The 16,202-nt window shown below is 45.7% G+C and overlaps 1 protein-coding gene across 1 annotated transcript in view; it reads left to right on the top strand.

Moving 5' to 3' along the window:
• Positions 1–7,236: 7,236 nt before the first annotated feature.
• Positions 7,237–16,202, top strand: part of LOC141141192 (uncharacterized) — a 31,494-nt gene continuing 22,528 nt past the window's right edge. The window contains exon 1 of the mRNA XM_073628889.1: positions 7,237–7,482. Within this exon, the coding sequence (XP_073484990.1) occupies positions 7,237–7,482 (246 nt within the window). The remainder of the gene's footprint in view (positions 7,483–16,202) is intronic.

Here is a 16,202-nt window from a genome sequence, read left to right as displayed (position 1 = left end):
TACAACCTCTCCTGAACAATTCAACTTGACAGATAAAAACCCACGTTTAAAACGTCAGTTTTGCCGCATTCACATGCCACGTTTAGTGGCGTTTTGTCATGTTTGTGTTTGGAAGCATTTTTTTTTTTTTCCAAAAAGCCAAAAATGAAAAACGCCTATAAATGAAACACAGCTTAACGCGGGCACGGCGTCTGAAATGTCAGAAACGTTGGCGTCTAAACTCATTTTTTTGCCTTCAAAGAAAAGCCTCTAAAGGCAACTGCCTAAAAACTATATTAAACGAACCTGTGTACATGTACACATAAGATAACATTGGATGAGTTCAGGGGCAGCTGAAAAAAGCAGCCAACTGCCTCAGAACGTCCGTTTACCAGCAGCAGTGTACATGAGGCCTAAATTAGGACTTTTTTTAACCAAGATTAGACGTTGTATAAACTAACTTATAAAACTAGAGGTTGTTAAAAAAAATTTGATAAGGTATGGTACTATGGGTGCCAATGCATCAAACCATTTTCCTAGAAAACAATTCTACATGCACACATGATTTTATTTTCGTATTGTTTTGCTTTCTTTTTTGTCAATGCAGGAAATAAGGACAGACGCTCTAGGACGCAAAGGACACACCCTCCTGTCACACCCCCTTAAAAGGAGAATTAACCAAAAAAAAAAAAAAATCCACAAGGGCTTTTTTTTATCACTACTATTTCTTTATATTGGCTTTTAAAATTTACAAATGCAGCAATTTAGAATTTAGATGAAAGCTTTAGCACTGGGAAACACTTTTTGAAAGATAAAAAGTGCATTCTATATATGTAGCGTAGGGGTTTTACTACCCAAGCTATCATGTTAATGATAAGTTGGTTCTTAAATAAGAGTTTGGCTCCCTCTAGCGTCCTTTTAATGCTATTGAGACTTTTGAACCAGTTCTGTAATCAGAGTTACAAAGCATTGTGGGGGATGTAGTTTAATGAGGAAAGGACTCATGTATTAACTTAATTCTTGGAACTACTAAACCCACAATGCCCGGACACAGACCCACAAGGCAAAGTTACTGCGCTGCATGCTAGGAGCAGGAATAAAAAGAACAGCATGGCCATTTTTGGGCCTTTTGGGACACCATTCAACACATGCCTGCAGTGAGGTCTGTGAGTGTGACCGGGAGACTGTGGCCTGTGAGGCACGGAGTGGAATCGATCGGCCTCTGAGGAATTCCAGAGCACAGCCAGCTGGATCTGTGTGCGGACGGACCTGAGGACCCAAGACATCTTGAGTTTTCCTGTATACAAGTCATCAGCCATCTTAAGGAGCGGTGCGGTGTGACGGCGCCGGCTTTGGATCAGACGGAGATCTCAGGAAAAGAGTTCAGAAGAAATTCTACAGTACCTGGGTCTGTTGTGGTGAGCGGGCACTTGCCCAGACCAATAGAATACACTGTTTGTTAGTGAGACTTGTAGTTCCACGGAGGTGGTTCTGCTTATTCATAGGCCGTGCACAGCGGAACTCTGAGGTCTATTACTACCCATGCTGTAGAGGTGAGACTGCATTATCATTACAATCCACAAGGAAGAGTTAAAGGAGTGTTGTTTGTTCATCACCACCCAAGGAGTAATTCTCATTACATTCATCATTCTACAGTCTGTTTCTTTATGTTCCCTCATGTTGGATTACAAATAACTGCAGTTAGTCAATTCAAAAGGCTAGCTGAAGAATAATTCAAGATAAAGCACTCTTATCACCCTCAGCGTGGTATCAGGGTGTCACTATACTCTCTGAACATTGAGTTGCAGCCTAGGGGGAGCCCTAGAGTATAGGACTGAATATTATACTGCATTATCCTGTTTATGTGAATGTAATATGTTTGGGTTTGGGGTGTGCATTGAGGCTGCAGTGGGAAAGTGCTTAACATAAGTGTTGTATGATATTGAGCATTCGTCCCACTGTGTATCTGTCTCCATATACCCTCCATGTGATCATTGAATTCTCAGTTCATGTACACGTTGACTGTTTTCTATTGTCATTCTTTATATCTAAATTACCACAGTGTTTATTGTGCTAAACATTCTCTTAGTAAACTTCCTAAGTGGTTCATTTACAACTTGTGTGAGACTCCATCTATTACTACACCTAGTGAAGTGAGGGGTTCCAAAGTTACGGTAATATACTGTGTAGTGTACCATTGCTGTGTTTCTCTTTACCACTGGGTCTCACACTAATATTACCATACAGGTGTGCCAGAGGGGTTGAGACTGTTCTTGGGGTTGATAGGGTACAGGATTATACATTCATCAGCAGCTCCTACGGGGGTAGTGCTACATATACAACTATATAGATCAGACCAAAATGAGGGACAAATTAGGGGGAAAGAGGGACATTGCTCCAAATCAGGGACAGTCCCTCGAAATCAGGGACAGTTGGGAGCTATGGCTACAACAGTTGTTAAAGCGGTATTAAACCCAAAACCAGGATCCAGCGATGTGGCCGCCCGAACCCTCGATTCTCTCCCTCTCCTATTGCCAGCACCAGCATTACAACTGTGGGCACCCGGCTGTGACAGCTTACAGCATCACAGACTGGTGCACACTGCGCATGCGCAAGTCGCTCTGCGTCTCCCAAATGGTCGGGCAATCTTCTGTGACGTGTCCCAGAAGATTGCAGGGGGGTGGGGGTAGTGGGTACCTGTCAAAACTAGGTACCTGCTTCCCTCAAAAAAAAAAATTACATGGCAAATGTAGCATTTGAGGGGGGGGGGGGGGGAGTGCTTAAAGTGGAACTTCCCCTTTTGAGTAGAGCTCCGCTTTAATAAAAAATGCATTAGGGTACAAAATGCTTAGCATTTAGTAACATTTTAATATGCCTGTTGTGTAAGCATTCCAAATCATCCAGCATCATCCACTAACAGCACAATATACTGTATGACTCCATTACAGGAAATGAGGAAAAAGGACTGGAAGAACATATCACAACATAATAGCAAATTAGATCAACAAGCAACAGCAAATGATTTTAGACTACAATAGCATATTGTGTGTAGAAGCTTTAGGGGGTTAGCTCAGTGGGGATCACCTTCCCTGGATAAAAGGATAGTCCAAACTGAGTTTTTTTCTTAAAATCTGACTTGTAGCCAGTTTTATTTTAAAAGGTTGCATGAAAATCAAACAAACAAAACAGAAACAAAATCCTTGCCATCCAGGCACTAACTAAACATTTCAGGTTCCTAACTCACAGGTGAAGGGCTTCTCCCAGTCACCCACAAAACAAAGATAATGCAAACCTTTTCTTTTTCCTCACAAAGCAAACATCAGATCAGTAGCTTTCTCAGGTATGGCTTCCTGAGTCCCAGGTATGGCTTGCTGAGTCCCAGGCCAAGTACAAACTTCTGCTCCAGTCCTGCTTTATTTATACCACATGTTGGTAGACACAAGTGGACTGCAAAATCTGGTCCAGAACCAACCCTGACAAGGTGGCTGGTAAAACCCGGACCGGATTCCACCTTAGTTCTCTGCAAATGAACGCATGCGAGGTGAAACATAACTTTGAGCAATCAACCCACCTTTCATAATGTCACAAAGTATATAATGTGAAAATGCATATTATCCTGCAAAATAAATTTATACTAACTAACAAATTAGAGTCAGGTCCATAAATATTGGGACATTGACACAATTCTAATCTTTTTGGCTCTATACACCACCACAATGGATTTGAAATGAAATGAACAAGATGTGCTTTAACTGCAGACTTTCAGCTTTAATTTGAGGGTATTTACATCCAAATTAGGTGAACGGTGTAGGAATTACAACAGTTTGTATATGTGCCTCCCACTTTTTAAGGGACCAAAAGTAATGGGACTGATTAACAATCATCCATGAAACTTTCACTTTTTAATACTTGGTTGCAAATCCTTTACAGTCAATTACAGCCTGAAGTCTGGAACGCATAGACATCACCAGACGCTGGGTTTCATCCCTGGTGATGCTCTGCCAGGCCTCTACTGCAACTGTCTTCAGTTCCTGCTTGTTCTTGGGGCATTTTCCATTCAGTTTTGTTTTCAGCAAGTGAAATGCATGCTCAGTCGGATTCAGGTCAGGTGATTGACTTGGCCATTGCATAACATTCCACTTCATTCCCTTAAAAAACTCTTTGGTTGCTTTCGCAGTATGCTTCGGGTCATTGTCCATCTGCACTGTGAAGCACTGTTCAATGAGTTCTGAAGCATTTTGCTGAATATGAGCAGATAATATTGCCCAAAACACTTCAGAATTCATCCTGCTCCTTTTGTCAGCAGTCACATCATCAATAAATACAAGAGAACCAGTTCCATTGGCAGCCATACATGCTCACGCCATGACACTACCACCACCATGCTTCATTGATGAGGTGGTATGCTTTGGATCATGAGCAGTTCATTTCCTTCTCCATACTCTTCTCTTCCCATCACTCTGGTACAAGTTGATCTTGGTCTCATCTGTCCATAGGATGTTGTTCCAGAACTATGAAGGCTTTTAGATGTTGTTTGGCAAACTCTAATCTGGCCTTCCTGTTTTTGAGGCTCACCAGTGGTTTACATCTTGTGGTGAACCCTCTGTATTCACTCTGGTGAAGTCTTCTCTTGATTGTTGACTTTGATACACATACACCTACCTCCTGGAGAGTGTTCTTGATCTGGCCAACTGTTGTGAAGGGTGTTTTCTTCACCAGGGAAAGAATTCTACGGTCATCCACCACAGTTGTTTTCCATGGTCTTCCGTGTCTTTTGGTGTTGCTGAGCTCCCCGGTGTGTTCTTTCTTTTTAAGGATGTTCCAAACAGTTGATTTGGCCACACCTAATGTTTTTGCTATCTCTCACACCTAACACCTAATGTTTTGTTTTTTCAGCCTAATGATGGCTTGCTTCACTGATAGTGACAGCTCTTTGAATCTCATATTGAGAGCTGACAGCAACAGATTCCAAATGCAAATAGCACACTTGAAATTAACTCTGGAGCTTTTATCTGCTCCTTGTAAATCGGATAATGAGGAAATAACACACACCTGGCTATGGAACAGCTGAGCAGCCAATTGTCCCATTACTTTTGGTCCCTTAAAAAATGGGAGGCACATATACAAACTGTTGTATTTCCTACACCGTTCACCTGATTTAAATGTAAATACCCTCAAATTAAAGCTGAAAGTCTGCAGTTAAAGCACATCTTGTTTGTTTCATTTCAAATCCATTGTGGTGGTGTATGGAGCCAAAAAGATTAGAATTGTGTCGATGTCCCAATATTTATGGATCTGACTGTATATCAAACCTCAAAAGAATTATATATGACAGAGCATCTTATTCCCAGCCTCTTCCTGTGTACTTTCTAATCATTTTGGGTAAATGCCCCTGTCACATGGTGGTCACTGTAAAAACCCTTGTTACATTGGTAGTCAGTGTAATGCCCCGTACACACGGTCCGACTTTGTTCGGACATTCCGACAACAAAATTCTAGGATTTTTTCCGACGGATGTTGGTTCAAACTTGTCTTGCATACACACGATCACACAAAGTTGTCGGAAAATCCGATCGTTCTGAACGCGGTGACGTAAAACACGTACATCAGGACTATAAACGGGGCAGTGGCCAATAGCTTTCATCTCTTTATTTATTCTGAGCATGCGTGGCACTTTGTGCGTCGGATTTGTGTACACATGATCGGAATTTCCGACAACGGATTTTGTTGTCGGAAAATTTTATATCCTGCTCTCCAACTTTGTGTGTTGGAAAATCCGATGGAAAATGTGTGATGGAGCCTACACATGGTCGGAATTTCCGACAACAAGGTCCTATCACACATTTTCCGTCGGAAAATCCGACCGTGTGTACAGGGCATTAGTGTAGAATCCTTCAATACCGTAGGGCTTGATTTACACAGCCAATCAACTTATAAGGGCATTTACACTGTCAATGGAACAGAAGCATTTACACTGACCACCAATATAATTTAGGCCTTCATTGACCCCTTATGGCCCAAATCTCTCTCTGGTAAATTCTACAGTGAAAACAATTTTATTGAACATCACAACATCACCTTGTCAGGCACTGGGCAGAATGAAACTGTCTACTTCAATAAACTACATTTCGGCAAAAGGCTTCCCATGTGACATTTTTCAGTGTGGAGATATGGGAAGTCATAATAAAACTTTTGAAGTGTCAGTTATATTTTGTTCCTGTTTTCTTATACCACAAAAATGCTATGGTCATTGGAGAGTAGGGATGAGCTTTGAGTTCGAGTTGAACCCATGTTCGACTCGAACATCGCCTGTTCGATTGTTCGTCGACTTGCAAACGTTATGGGCCGTTTGCGCCAAATTCCAGTGGCGCGTCACGGCCCATAATTCACTGCGGCATCGCAGTGCATTGCTGGCTGATGATTGGCCAAGCATGCACTATGACCCGCATGCTTGGCCAATCACAGCGCCGTCTGTACAGAGAGCCATAATTGGCCAAAGCCAGGGTGGCTTTGACCAATTATGGCTCAGGGGGTTTAGTACACGAGCCACACTATATAAGGCCGCCTGTATATATATATATATATATATATATATATATATATACACTGTATTCAGTTTAGCTAAATCCGTTCCTGTTATTCTCTTCCTAATATACTGACAGGCAGGTTTTTTTACAGTATTTACAGTATTTACAGTTTGTGTACTGTGTCCTTTACACAGTGTGCACCTAAAGCTACCTGAAGAAAATTGCTGGTGTTCTTCTGATCCTATTAGTACCACAGGCAGGCAGCTGTAGTATTTACAGTCGGTGTACTGTGTCCTCTGCACAGTGTGCACCTAAAGCTACCTGAAGACAATTGCTGGTGTTCTTTTGATCCTATTAGTACCACAGGCAGGCAGCTGCAGTATTTACAGTTAGTGTACTGTGTGCTTTGCACGGTGTGCACCTAAAGCTACCTGAAGACAATTGCTGGTGTTCTTCTGATCCTATAAGTACCACAGGCAGACAGCTGCAGTATTTACAGTTAGTGTACTGTGTCCTCTGCACAATGTGCACCTAAGGCTACCCGAAGACATTTGCTGGTGTTCTGATCCTATTAATACCACAGGGGGCACCAATACGCTCAGGGTTGAATAAAACTGGAAAGGGGCAGGAGGGGAAAACTATAAGGCCGAGAAGTAATGGAAGTAACCCTCAAGAAAGTAGTAAGGCTCAGGGGGGGTCCCAAAGGAAAAGTGGGGGGGAGGAGGAAATAATGGGAGAAAGACATCTGCACCCATTGACCCAAGAGAGCGTCCCGCAGATTAAAGGGATCCTTGCAGAAATGTTAGCAAAAATGGAGGACTCACTGAAAGTGGATATAGCTGCAGTAAGAACGCATATCGGCCAAGTACTTGGAAGGGTGGAGGAGGCCGAGGGTAGATTGGACGATCATGATCAAAGACTTGAGGATATCAGCAATCAAATTAAAACTCTACAAAGCATGAATATCGTAGCCAACGTAACAACTTGAGAATTAAAGGACTCCCGGAGAAATATAAAAATGAGGATTTGACAACAATACAGCAACTATTTAACCCTTTATTAGAGAGAGAAATGTCAGAACCCCTGAAACTTGATAGAGTACACAGGATTACACGTTATTCTATCCATAGTTCTGAAAGTCCGAGAGATGTGATAGTGAGATTCCATTATGCAGAAGAAAAATCCAGAATTATGGAAAAACACAGCATGTGCCAGGTTTATGTTATAAAGGGGCAGAATTGCAGGTCTACTCAGATCTGGCGACCGAGACTTTAACTAGAAGGAGATTTTTGAGACCCTTACAGAGTTGCTGAGGTCATCTGGGATACCTTATCAATGGGGGTTTCTTGCTTGCCTGGTGGGGAAAAAGAATGGCCGGACTGTGGTTCTGAGGTTTCCAGGGGATCTGGAGGATTTCTGTGGCAGGCTGGACATTCCGCCTCACACATCCCCTGCTGGGGGGAGGCGGAGGGCCCGATAGTCCCTCAGGGGAGGCTGCGTTGGAGAAAGGGGGGAGATGGGGGGAGAGGCACTAATTAGCAGTATTCCTGGGAAGCGCTGAGTTGGGGTGAGCGGAGCTAGAAGGGAAGGACCGGGAGGTCTGGGGCGTGCTTGGAAGGGTCGGGAACGTGAGCCCATTGGGCATATGGTAACAGGGTGGCATCGGGACCATATATTGCAACAAAAAGGAGGTCTGCCTGGCCTTTTTGTAGGCACTTCGTTCCAGACATGGGGGGAGGTGAGGTGATGGAGGGAGGGGGGGCCCAAAGGTTGGGGATTTTGGAGGGTATGGGGGACGGGGGTTTTTTCTCTCTCTCTCCTACCCCTATAGGTGTCTCGGTGTCTCCCCATGTGGGGTGGCTTCTTGGATCGGTCAGACGCTCTTACCAGGGTGAGGTATGGGGGTTGCGAACTTGGTCACAAAAAATGCGAGGGGATTAAATACAGGGAAAAAAAGGTATAAATTAAATAAGGAATTGCAGTTCTTGGGAGCAAATGTGGCGTGCCTCCAGGAGACTTATATTACGCATGTGTCGGGGGGGGGGGGGAGTTAGCGTCATATCAGTTTCCAAAGTGGTTCTGTGGGGACACAGGATCAACTCATTCTAGGGATGTGGCTATTGGATTTGATAAAACGATGATGTTTGTAGAAGGGGAGCGTCTGGCTGATCCTGAAGGAAGGTATCTCTTTATAAAGGGGAAACTGTTCAACATGATGTGTACAATAGCAAATATCTATGCTCCAAATAGAGACCCCGATAATTTTTTGAAGAAAGTATTAAAAAACTTGAAGCTTTTAAAGAAGGCAAATTGATGATCGCAGGGGACTTAAATTGGAGCATGGATCCACGTATTGATTCCTCAGGAGGTACCCCTAGATTTACGGCTCATAGGTATGAGGCATTTAAAAAATGGCTTATGAATTTTCAGCTGCTTGATGCATGGAGGATCAGCCATCCAAGGAAGCGGGACTATACATATTATTCTCCTGCTCATAAGACATATTCAAGGATTGATTATATCCTGATAGAACACCAGTTAGCCCCATGTTTGCAGGCCGCTGAAATTAAAGCCATCACCTTGTCCGACCATGCTCCGGTTAAAATCAGACTGGAGATAACTGGGGCTGTCCCAATTGGGAGGAATTGGAAACTGAATGACTCCCTCATTCAGGACCCGGATACAATCCGTAAAATAGAACAAGAATTGAAAGTGTATTTTGAGATCAACCACACAACGGAAATTTCTAGGGCCACCCTTTAGGAATCACATAAGGCTTACATAAGGGGGATTTTGATCGGGATTGGAGTGGGGAAAAAGAGAGAGAGGGGGAAAAGAATGACATCACTCTATGGGGAAATCCAGGAACTCGAGCAAGGCATGCGACCTAGAGGGATCCCTGAGAAGCAAGAACTAATAGGAAAAAGAAGAGAACTAGATGAGTTGTTGGAACAAGAAAGGGAATGAGCTTTCCATTCTATAAATAGGGAAAAGTATATGGGTGGCAATAAATCAGGGAAATGGATGGCGAGAAGAGTTAAGGAAAAAAAAATAGAGCTTTTATACCCAAGATTCGAAATGAAGGGGGTGGATTAGAATTTTCCTCCCCCAACATTGCTAAAATATTCCATTCCTATTATAGTTGTCTATACAAGGTGGATCACAAAGAGGGGAAAGGGAGGAGGGAACTGATAGGGGAGTATCTGCGGGGCCTAGACCTTCCCAGGGCAGAGAAGGAGAAGGTAGAGTCCTTGGAGGCTCCTATCTCGCAGGAGGAAGTGGAAAGAGCGATAAGTAATACTGCCCTGGGAAATACTGCCCTGGCCCCGATGGATACTCTATACTATATTATAAAAAATTCTCCAAATTTTTAGTACCTAAACTGTGCAATTATTTTAATGCCTTAGGAGCAGAAGAGATGCCCCAGGAGGAGTCATTGTTGGCCCACATCACTCTTATATTGAAAGAAGGGAAAGACCCAGCAGCGCCTGGAAGCTATAGGCCAATCTCGTTATTAAATACAGATATAAAAATTTTTGCCAAAATATTTGCTGATAGGTTGAAAGCTTGGCTAACCGGGTGGGTACATAATTATCAGGTGGGGTTTGTGCCTGGGAGGGAGGGGAGAGATAATTCCCTGAAGTCCATTTTTTTTTTTTGATTCATGTAGAATTTATTTCCTGGAATCCATCTGCCCATAGCCCAGGCAAGCAGGCAGGAGGGTGTGCTTAGCCGAGAAAGACCCTCTACCCCTCCTGAAGACTCCTGGGATGCATGACATCATTTTCCTAGGCCTGGAAACCAGAAAGTAACTGTAGAAATGTAAAAAAAAGTTGAAAATAAGTAAATATGATATACCAACCTATCCAACCAAATTTATTTACAAATGCTAGTAACATAAGGTTTAAATATAGTCGATTGAGAGACTAAAGTTCTTCTTTAAAGTGGAGTTCCACCCTCTTTTTCAAGTCCTCTGCATCCCCTGCTTATTTGTCCCCTTAAACACATTTGGCATTTTTTTTTAACTCACTTTTTTTAACTCACGGTTTTATTGTTAATTTTGTTCTTTATTTCCTGGTTCCGGCCGCGGCCTGAACGCGTCATCCCCTGTCCGCTATGCCTCCTGGGTGATGTTTTTTATCAATCCCAGGAGGCAATAGGCGCCGTTGGGCCCTAGTATCGCGTTATTTCCAAACTGGAAATGACGCGGTGCAAGGCGGCGGAGGCCGGCATCATTTTCAATAAGGGCAACGTGGCTTTTGTTGCCAGTGTTAATCTAGCGTCCATAGCAGCGACATCGTGGGCAGAGTACAAGCGCCTTTCTAGTGGAAGTTAGTACATTTGTCATCCAGGGGGACACCACAGCATATTAAAGTATTTAAAAAAAGAGTGTGATGGGCGCAGTGTCGAGTGGGGGAGATGTGCTGGAGGAGATGTGCTGTGCTGGGGGAGATGTGCTGTGCTGGGGGAGTTGTGCTGTGCTGGGGGAGTTGTGCTGTGCTGGGGGAGTTGTGCTGTGCTTGGGGAGTTGTGTTGTGCTGGGGGAGTTGTGCTGGGGGAGTTGTGCTGGGGGAGATGTGCTGTGCTGGGCGAGATGTGCTGGGGGAGATGAGATGTGCTGGGGGCGTTGCGATTCGATATGCTGGGGGTGATGCAATGTGCTGGGGGAGATGCGAGTCGATGTGCTGGGGCAATTCGATGTGCTAGGGGCGTTGCGATTTGATGTGCTGATGCGATTCGATCTGTTGGGGGTGATGCAATGTACTTTGGGCGATGCGATTCGATGTGCTGGGGGTGATGCAATGTGCTGGGGGCGATGCGTTTCCATGTGCTGGGGGAGATGTGATTCGATGTGCTGGGGCGATGCGATTCGATGTGTTGATGCGATTCGATCTGCTGGGCCGATGCGATGCGCTGGGGCGATGCGATTTGGCGGGGGCGATGCGATTTGCTGGGGGCGATGCGATTTGGTGGGGGGCGATGCGATTTGCTGGGGGTGATGCGATTTGGCGGGGGGGCGATGCGATGTGATGGGGGAATATTTTCTCAATTTTAACACGATTATCTATGTAACATAGAGAAATTTGTTTGTGTAAATAGTTGCAAATAAGCAGTTTTTTAAATACTCCCACCATCCCATATAACACCAAAACACAAGCCCTATTTTCCAACATTAATATGCCCGTTTGAACTTCATAAAGTCGTCTTCAATACATCTAGATGCATAAATGAATTGTGTTGCTGAGATTATTATTATTTTTTTTAATGAAAAGCTGTACAGAAAAAAGTAGCTGCTGAGTGTAGGCATAGTTGCCAACATTGCAAAAAAAAATGTGGGTCACTTTTTTGGCTGTAGGAGGAGCCGTACAATAATTAGGGGGCGGGGCATTCGTTTGTAGGCGTGGTCCAGCAAAAATTTCGAAGCTGGGCGTGACTTACGTGGAAAAGTGGGCGTGGCTTAAACAGGCGTGGCTCAAGAGGGTGTGGTTAGAGTCTGAGATGAATGAGGGATGGAGAGGGAAAGGGGAAGAAGGAAAGGGGGAGAGGGGAATGATGGGACAGCAGCCCCAGATCCTACACAATAAAAATATGTGTATTCTAGAAAGTTTAACAATCAGCAGATAAAGATACTCCAAACACCAGGTGTTAACGCTTCAATCATCCCAGGACCATGGTTGTTATGGTGTCAGGATGATTGAAGCACATTATTTCTATTATTACATTGTAATATAAAATTAAGTCATTCAACTCACCATAATGCCGAATAGTGGGATCCCTGAGCGTGTCACTAGCCACGTCGCCGGCCACCAGCAGAGTCTGTCCTTGCATCAGGTGCCCCCGGCAGAGTCTGTCCTTGCATCAGGTGCCCCCGGCAGAGTCTGTCCTTGCATCAGGTGCCCCCGGCAAAGTCTGTCCTTGCATCAGGTGCCCCCGGCAGTCTGTCCTTGCATCAGGTGCCCCCGGCAGAGTCTGTCCTTGCATCAGGTGCCCCCGGCAGAGTCTGTCCTTGCATCAGGTGCCCCCGGCAGAGTCTGTCCTTGCATCAGGTGCCCCGGCAGAGTCTGTCCTTGCATAAGGTGCCCCCGGTAGTGCCTGTCATTGCATCAGGTGCCCATGGCAGAGTCTGTATAGACCCCCTCAGTGCAGACCCCCTCCATCAGTGCAGATCCCCTCCATCAGTGCAGACCCCCTCCATCAGTGCAGACCCCCTCCATCAGTGCAGATCCCCTCCATCAGTGCAGACCCCCTCAGTGCAGACCCCCTTCATCAGTGCAGACCCCCTTCATCAGTGCAGATCCCCTCCATCAGTGCAGACCCCCTCAGTGCAGACCCCCTCCATCAGTGCAGATCCCCTCCATCAGTGCAGACCCCCTCCATCAGTGCAGACCCCCTCCATCAGTGCAGATCCCCTCCATCAGTGCAGACCATCTCCATCAGTGCAGACCCCCTCAGTGCAGTCCCCCTCCATCAGTGCAGATCCCCTCCATCAGTGCAGACCCCCTCCATCAGTGCAGACCCCACCTCTATTAGTGCAGACCCCCCTCTATTAGTGCAGCCCCCCTCTATTAGTGCAGCCCCCCTCAGTGCAGCCCCCCCTCAGTGCAGCCCCCCCTCTATTAGTGCAGACCCCCCCTAGGTGCAGCCCCCCCTCAATTAGTGCAGCCCCTCAGTGCAGCCCCCCCTCTATTAGTGCAGACCCCCCTCAATGCAGCCCCCCCTCTATTAGTGCAGACCCCCCTAGGTGCAGACCCCCTCAATTAGTGCAGCCCCCTCAGTGCAGCCCCCCTCTATAAGTGCAGACTCCCCCCCTCAATGCAGCCCCCCCTCACCCCCGCTCACCCCCCGCTCAGTGCAGGTGCGGCCGGCCGGTGTTCTGCCTGCCGAGAAAGTTCCCCTCGGCAAGTATGGACCCCCTGTACTGCACAGGCGCAGCGCTTGCGCAGTACGGGGCTGGGGAACTTTCGGCAAGACACGTCGCCGTCACCGTTGTCTTCTCCTTCAGTGGAGAGGGAAGGGGCCGTGCAGCTAAAGAAGCCGCTTCATTGGCTGCACGGATCAAGCCCCCTTCCTCTCTCCACTACACAACACACTGTCACTAGGAGACTCAGTTTTTGTCTGAGTCTCCTAGGGTGGAAAGCTGACAGGATTTGTTTTGCAAGAGTGGCTGTGAAGGGTTAAAGTGACAGGAGGATTGGTCTGATAGATATCTTCCAAGCCTCACACCTCTGTCTATACAAACATCCCCCATCCTCAGTCCAGATCAGTGTTTCTCAACTCCAGTCCTCAAGGCGCCCCAACAGGTCTAGTTTTCAGGCTTACTATTATTTTGCACAGGTGATTTGATCAGTTTCACTGCTTTAGTAATTGGCACACAGCTGTTTCATCTGAGGGAAATCCTGAAAACATGACCTGCTGGGGTGCCTTGAGGACTGGAGTTGAGAAACACTGGTCCAGATCATGTGCAGTAATTTATGACCATTCATTAACCCTGTATGAATGTGGAGAGTGTAAACTTCTGATTGTACAGAGCTTGGATAACACAGGGGTATATGAATGGTCATACATTACCTTCACATCATCTGTACATACAGAGTGCTAGGAGCTGGCAGTTTTCACTGTTGAAAATATTAGTGGATGAGTACAATAGCTTTTGTTTTTATATACATCACTATTTCTCAGCCCCCAACTCCCCCCTGGTGCATCACCCCCAGACCACTTCATACATCCAGCTGGCATCATCCCCTCCGCACTCCTCTCCTATACATCCTCCCCCCACCATCCCCTCCCCACTCCTCTCCTATACATCCTCCCCACACCATCCCCTCCGCACTCCTCTCCTATACATACTACCCCCACCCCCCACCATCCCCTCTGTACTCCTCTCCTATACATACTACCCCCACCATCCCCTCCGCACTCCTCTCCTATACATACTACCCCCACCATCCCCTCCCTACTCCTCTCCTATACATACTACCCCCACCATCCCCTCCCCACTCCTCTCCTATACATACTACTCCCACCATCCCCTCCGAACTCCTCTCCTGTACATACTACCCCCACCATCCCCTCCGCACTCCTCTCCTGTACATACTACCCCCACCATCCCCTCCGCACTCCTCTCCTGTACATACTACCCCCACCATCCCCTCTGCACTCCTCTCCTCTACATACTACCCCCACCATCCCCTCTGCACTTCTCTCCTCTACATACTACCCCCACCATCCCCTCCGCACTCCTCTCCTGTACATACTGCCCCTATCATACCCTCCACAATCCTCTCCTGTACATACTGCCCCCATCATACCCTCCACAATCCTCTCCTATACATACTAACCCCACCATCCCCTCCCCACTCCTCTCTTATACATACTACCCCCACCATCCCCTCCGCACTCCTCTCCTGTACATACTACCCCCACCATCCCCTCTGCACTCCTCTCCTGTGCATACTACCCCCACCATCCCCTCCGCACTCCTCTCCTCTACATACTACCCCCACCATCCCCTCCACACTCCTCTCCTCTACATACTGCCCCCCATCATACCCTCCACAATCCTCTTCTGTACATACTGCCCCCATCATACCCACCACACTCCTTCTGCCACTCTGCATGTCGCAGAGCTCGGTGCCTCTAAGCTTCGGCCTGCCACATTAATGTTGGCCCTCATGAGACAGCCATCTTTAAACCTGGGGGACCCATGATCTTCAATTGCCCGGAGGCCCCATGAGTTATCAGTCCACCCCTGGCCCAGACTGTGGCTACCCATAAGGGTTGCTCACTGCAATTGTAAGCCAAGAGTGTCAACTTTGTTGACTCTGATGTAAAGGGGGATTAATCTTGTGATTAACTCCATATGATTAGAAATGTTATTTAATCACAAAATATATGTATAGTGTATACTACATAAATACATAAAAATTGCCTTGCATTGTATAGAGGTAATAAATTTAATGTATTACTGAAAAACAAAAATTGCTGTGCGATGCTAATGTGTTTGGGTTTGGCTTGAAGAAAAGGTGGCAACCCTAATTAGGTTTTTACTTGTGGGTTGCGCATCTATTTTTTATCTTATGCAAACAGATGGCTTACAGGAAGATATGGAACAGTTGCTAAAAATGGTAATTTAATGAATACCCTGTAAAAGCAAATGCTACAATTCATATATACAAGCTCTAAGTCTGTGTACAGACAGGAATATTTTGATGATCATCATATTTAGCAGGTGTTTAGATGGAGCTTTGCACAGCCATGCAGATTTTAAATGTGACAGCGGCTGCAGGGAAGAGGAACCCCTTTCACAGGGGATGGGCCTCTGGGGTTGGTGTGAGGGTGCTAAGGAACATGTTACATGTCTCCTCACGAATAGGGATGAGCCGAACACCCCCCTGTTCGGTTCGCACCAGAACATGCGAACAGAAAAAAAGTTTGTTCGAACACGCGAACACCGTTAAAGTCTATGGGACACGAACATGAATAATCAAAAGTACTAATTTTAAAGGCTAAAAAATTATACGAAAACCCCCTAACGGGGCTTTAAAGCAGCCAATAAAGTGCAGTATTGGTAGTTGAAAAAATTTAATTTTATTAGTACAAAAAGTATAGATAGCATATTATAAAAATCACTGAAAATAAATACTGACTATTAAAGTCAGGACATGAACTGGATATGGCGTACAATTACAGTGAACA

Source organism: Aquarana catesbeiana, linkage group LG04 (assembly GCF_042186555.1).
Source record: "Aquarana catesbeiana isolate 2022-GZ linkage group LG04, ASM4218655v1, whole genome shotgun sequence".
Taxonomy (NCBI): Eukaryota; Metazoa; Chordata; class Amphibia; order Anura; family Ranidae; genus Aquarana; species Aquarana catesbeiana.
This window is presented reverse-complemented; position numbering and strand designations above follow the sequence as displayed.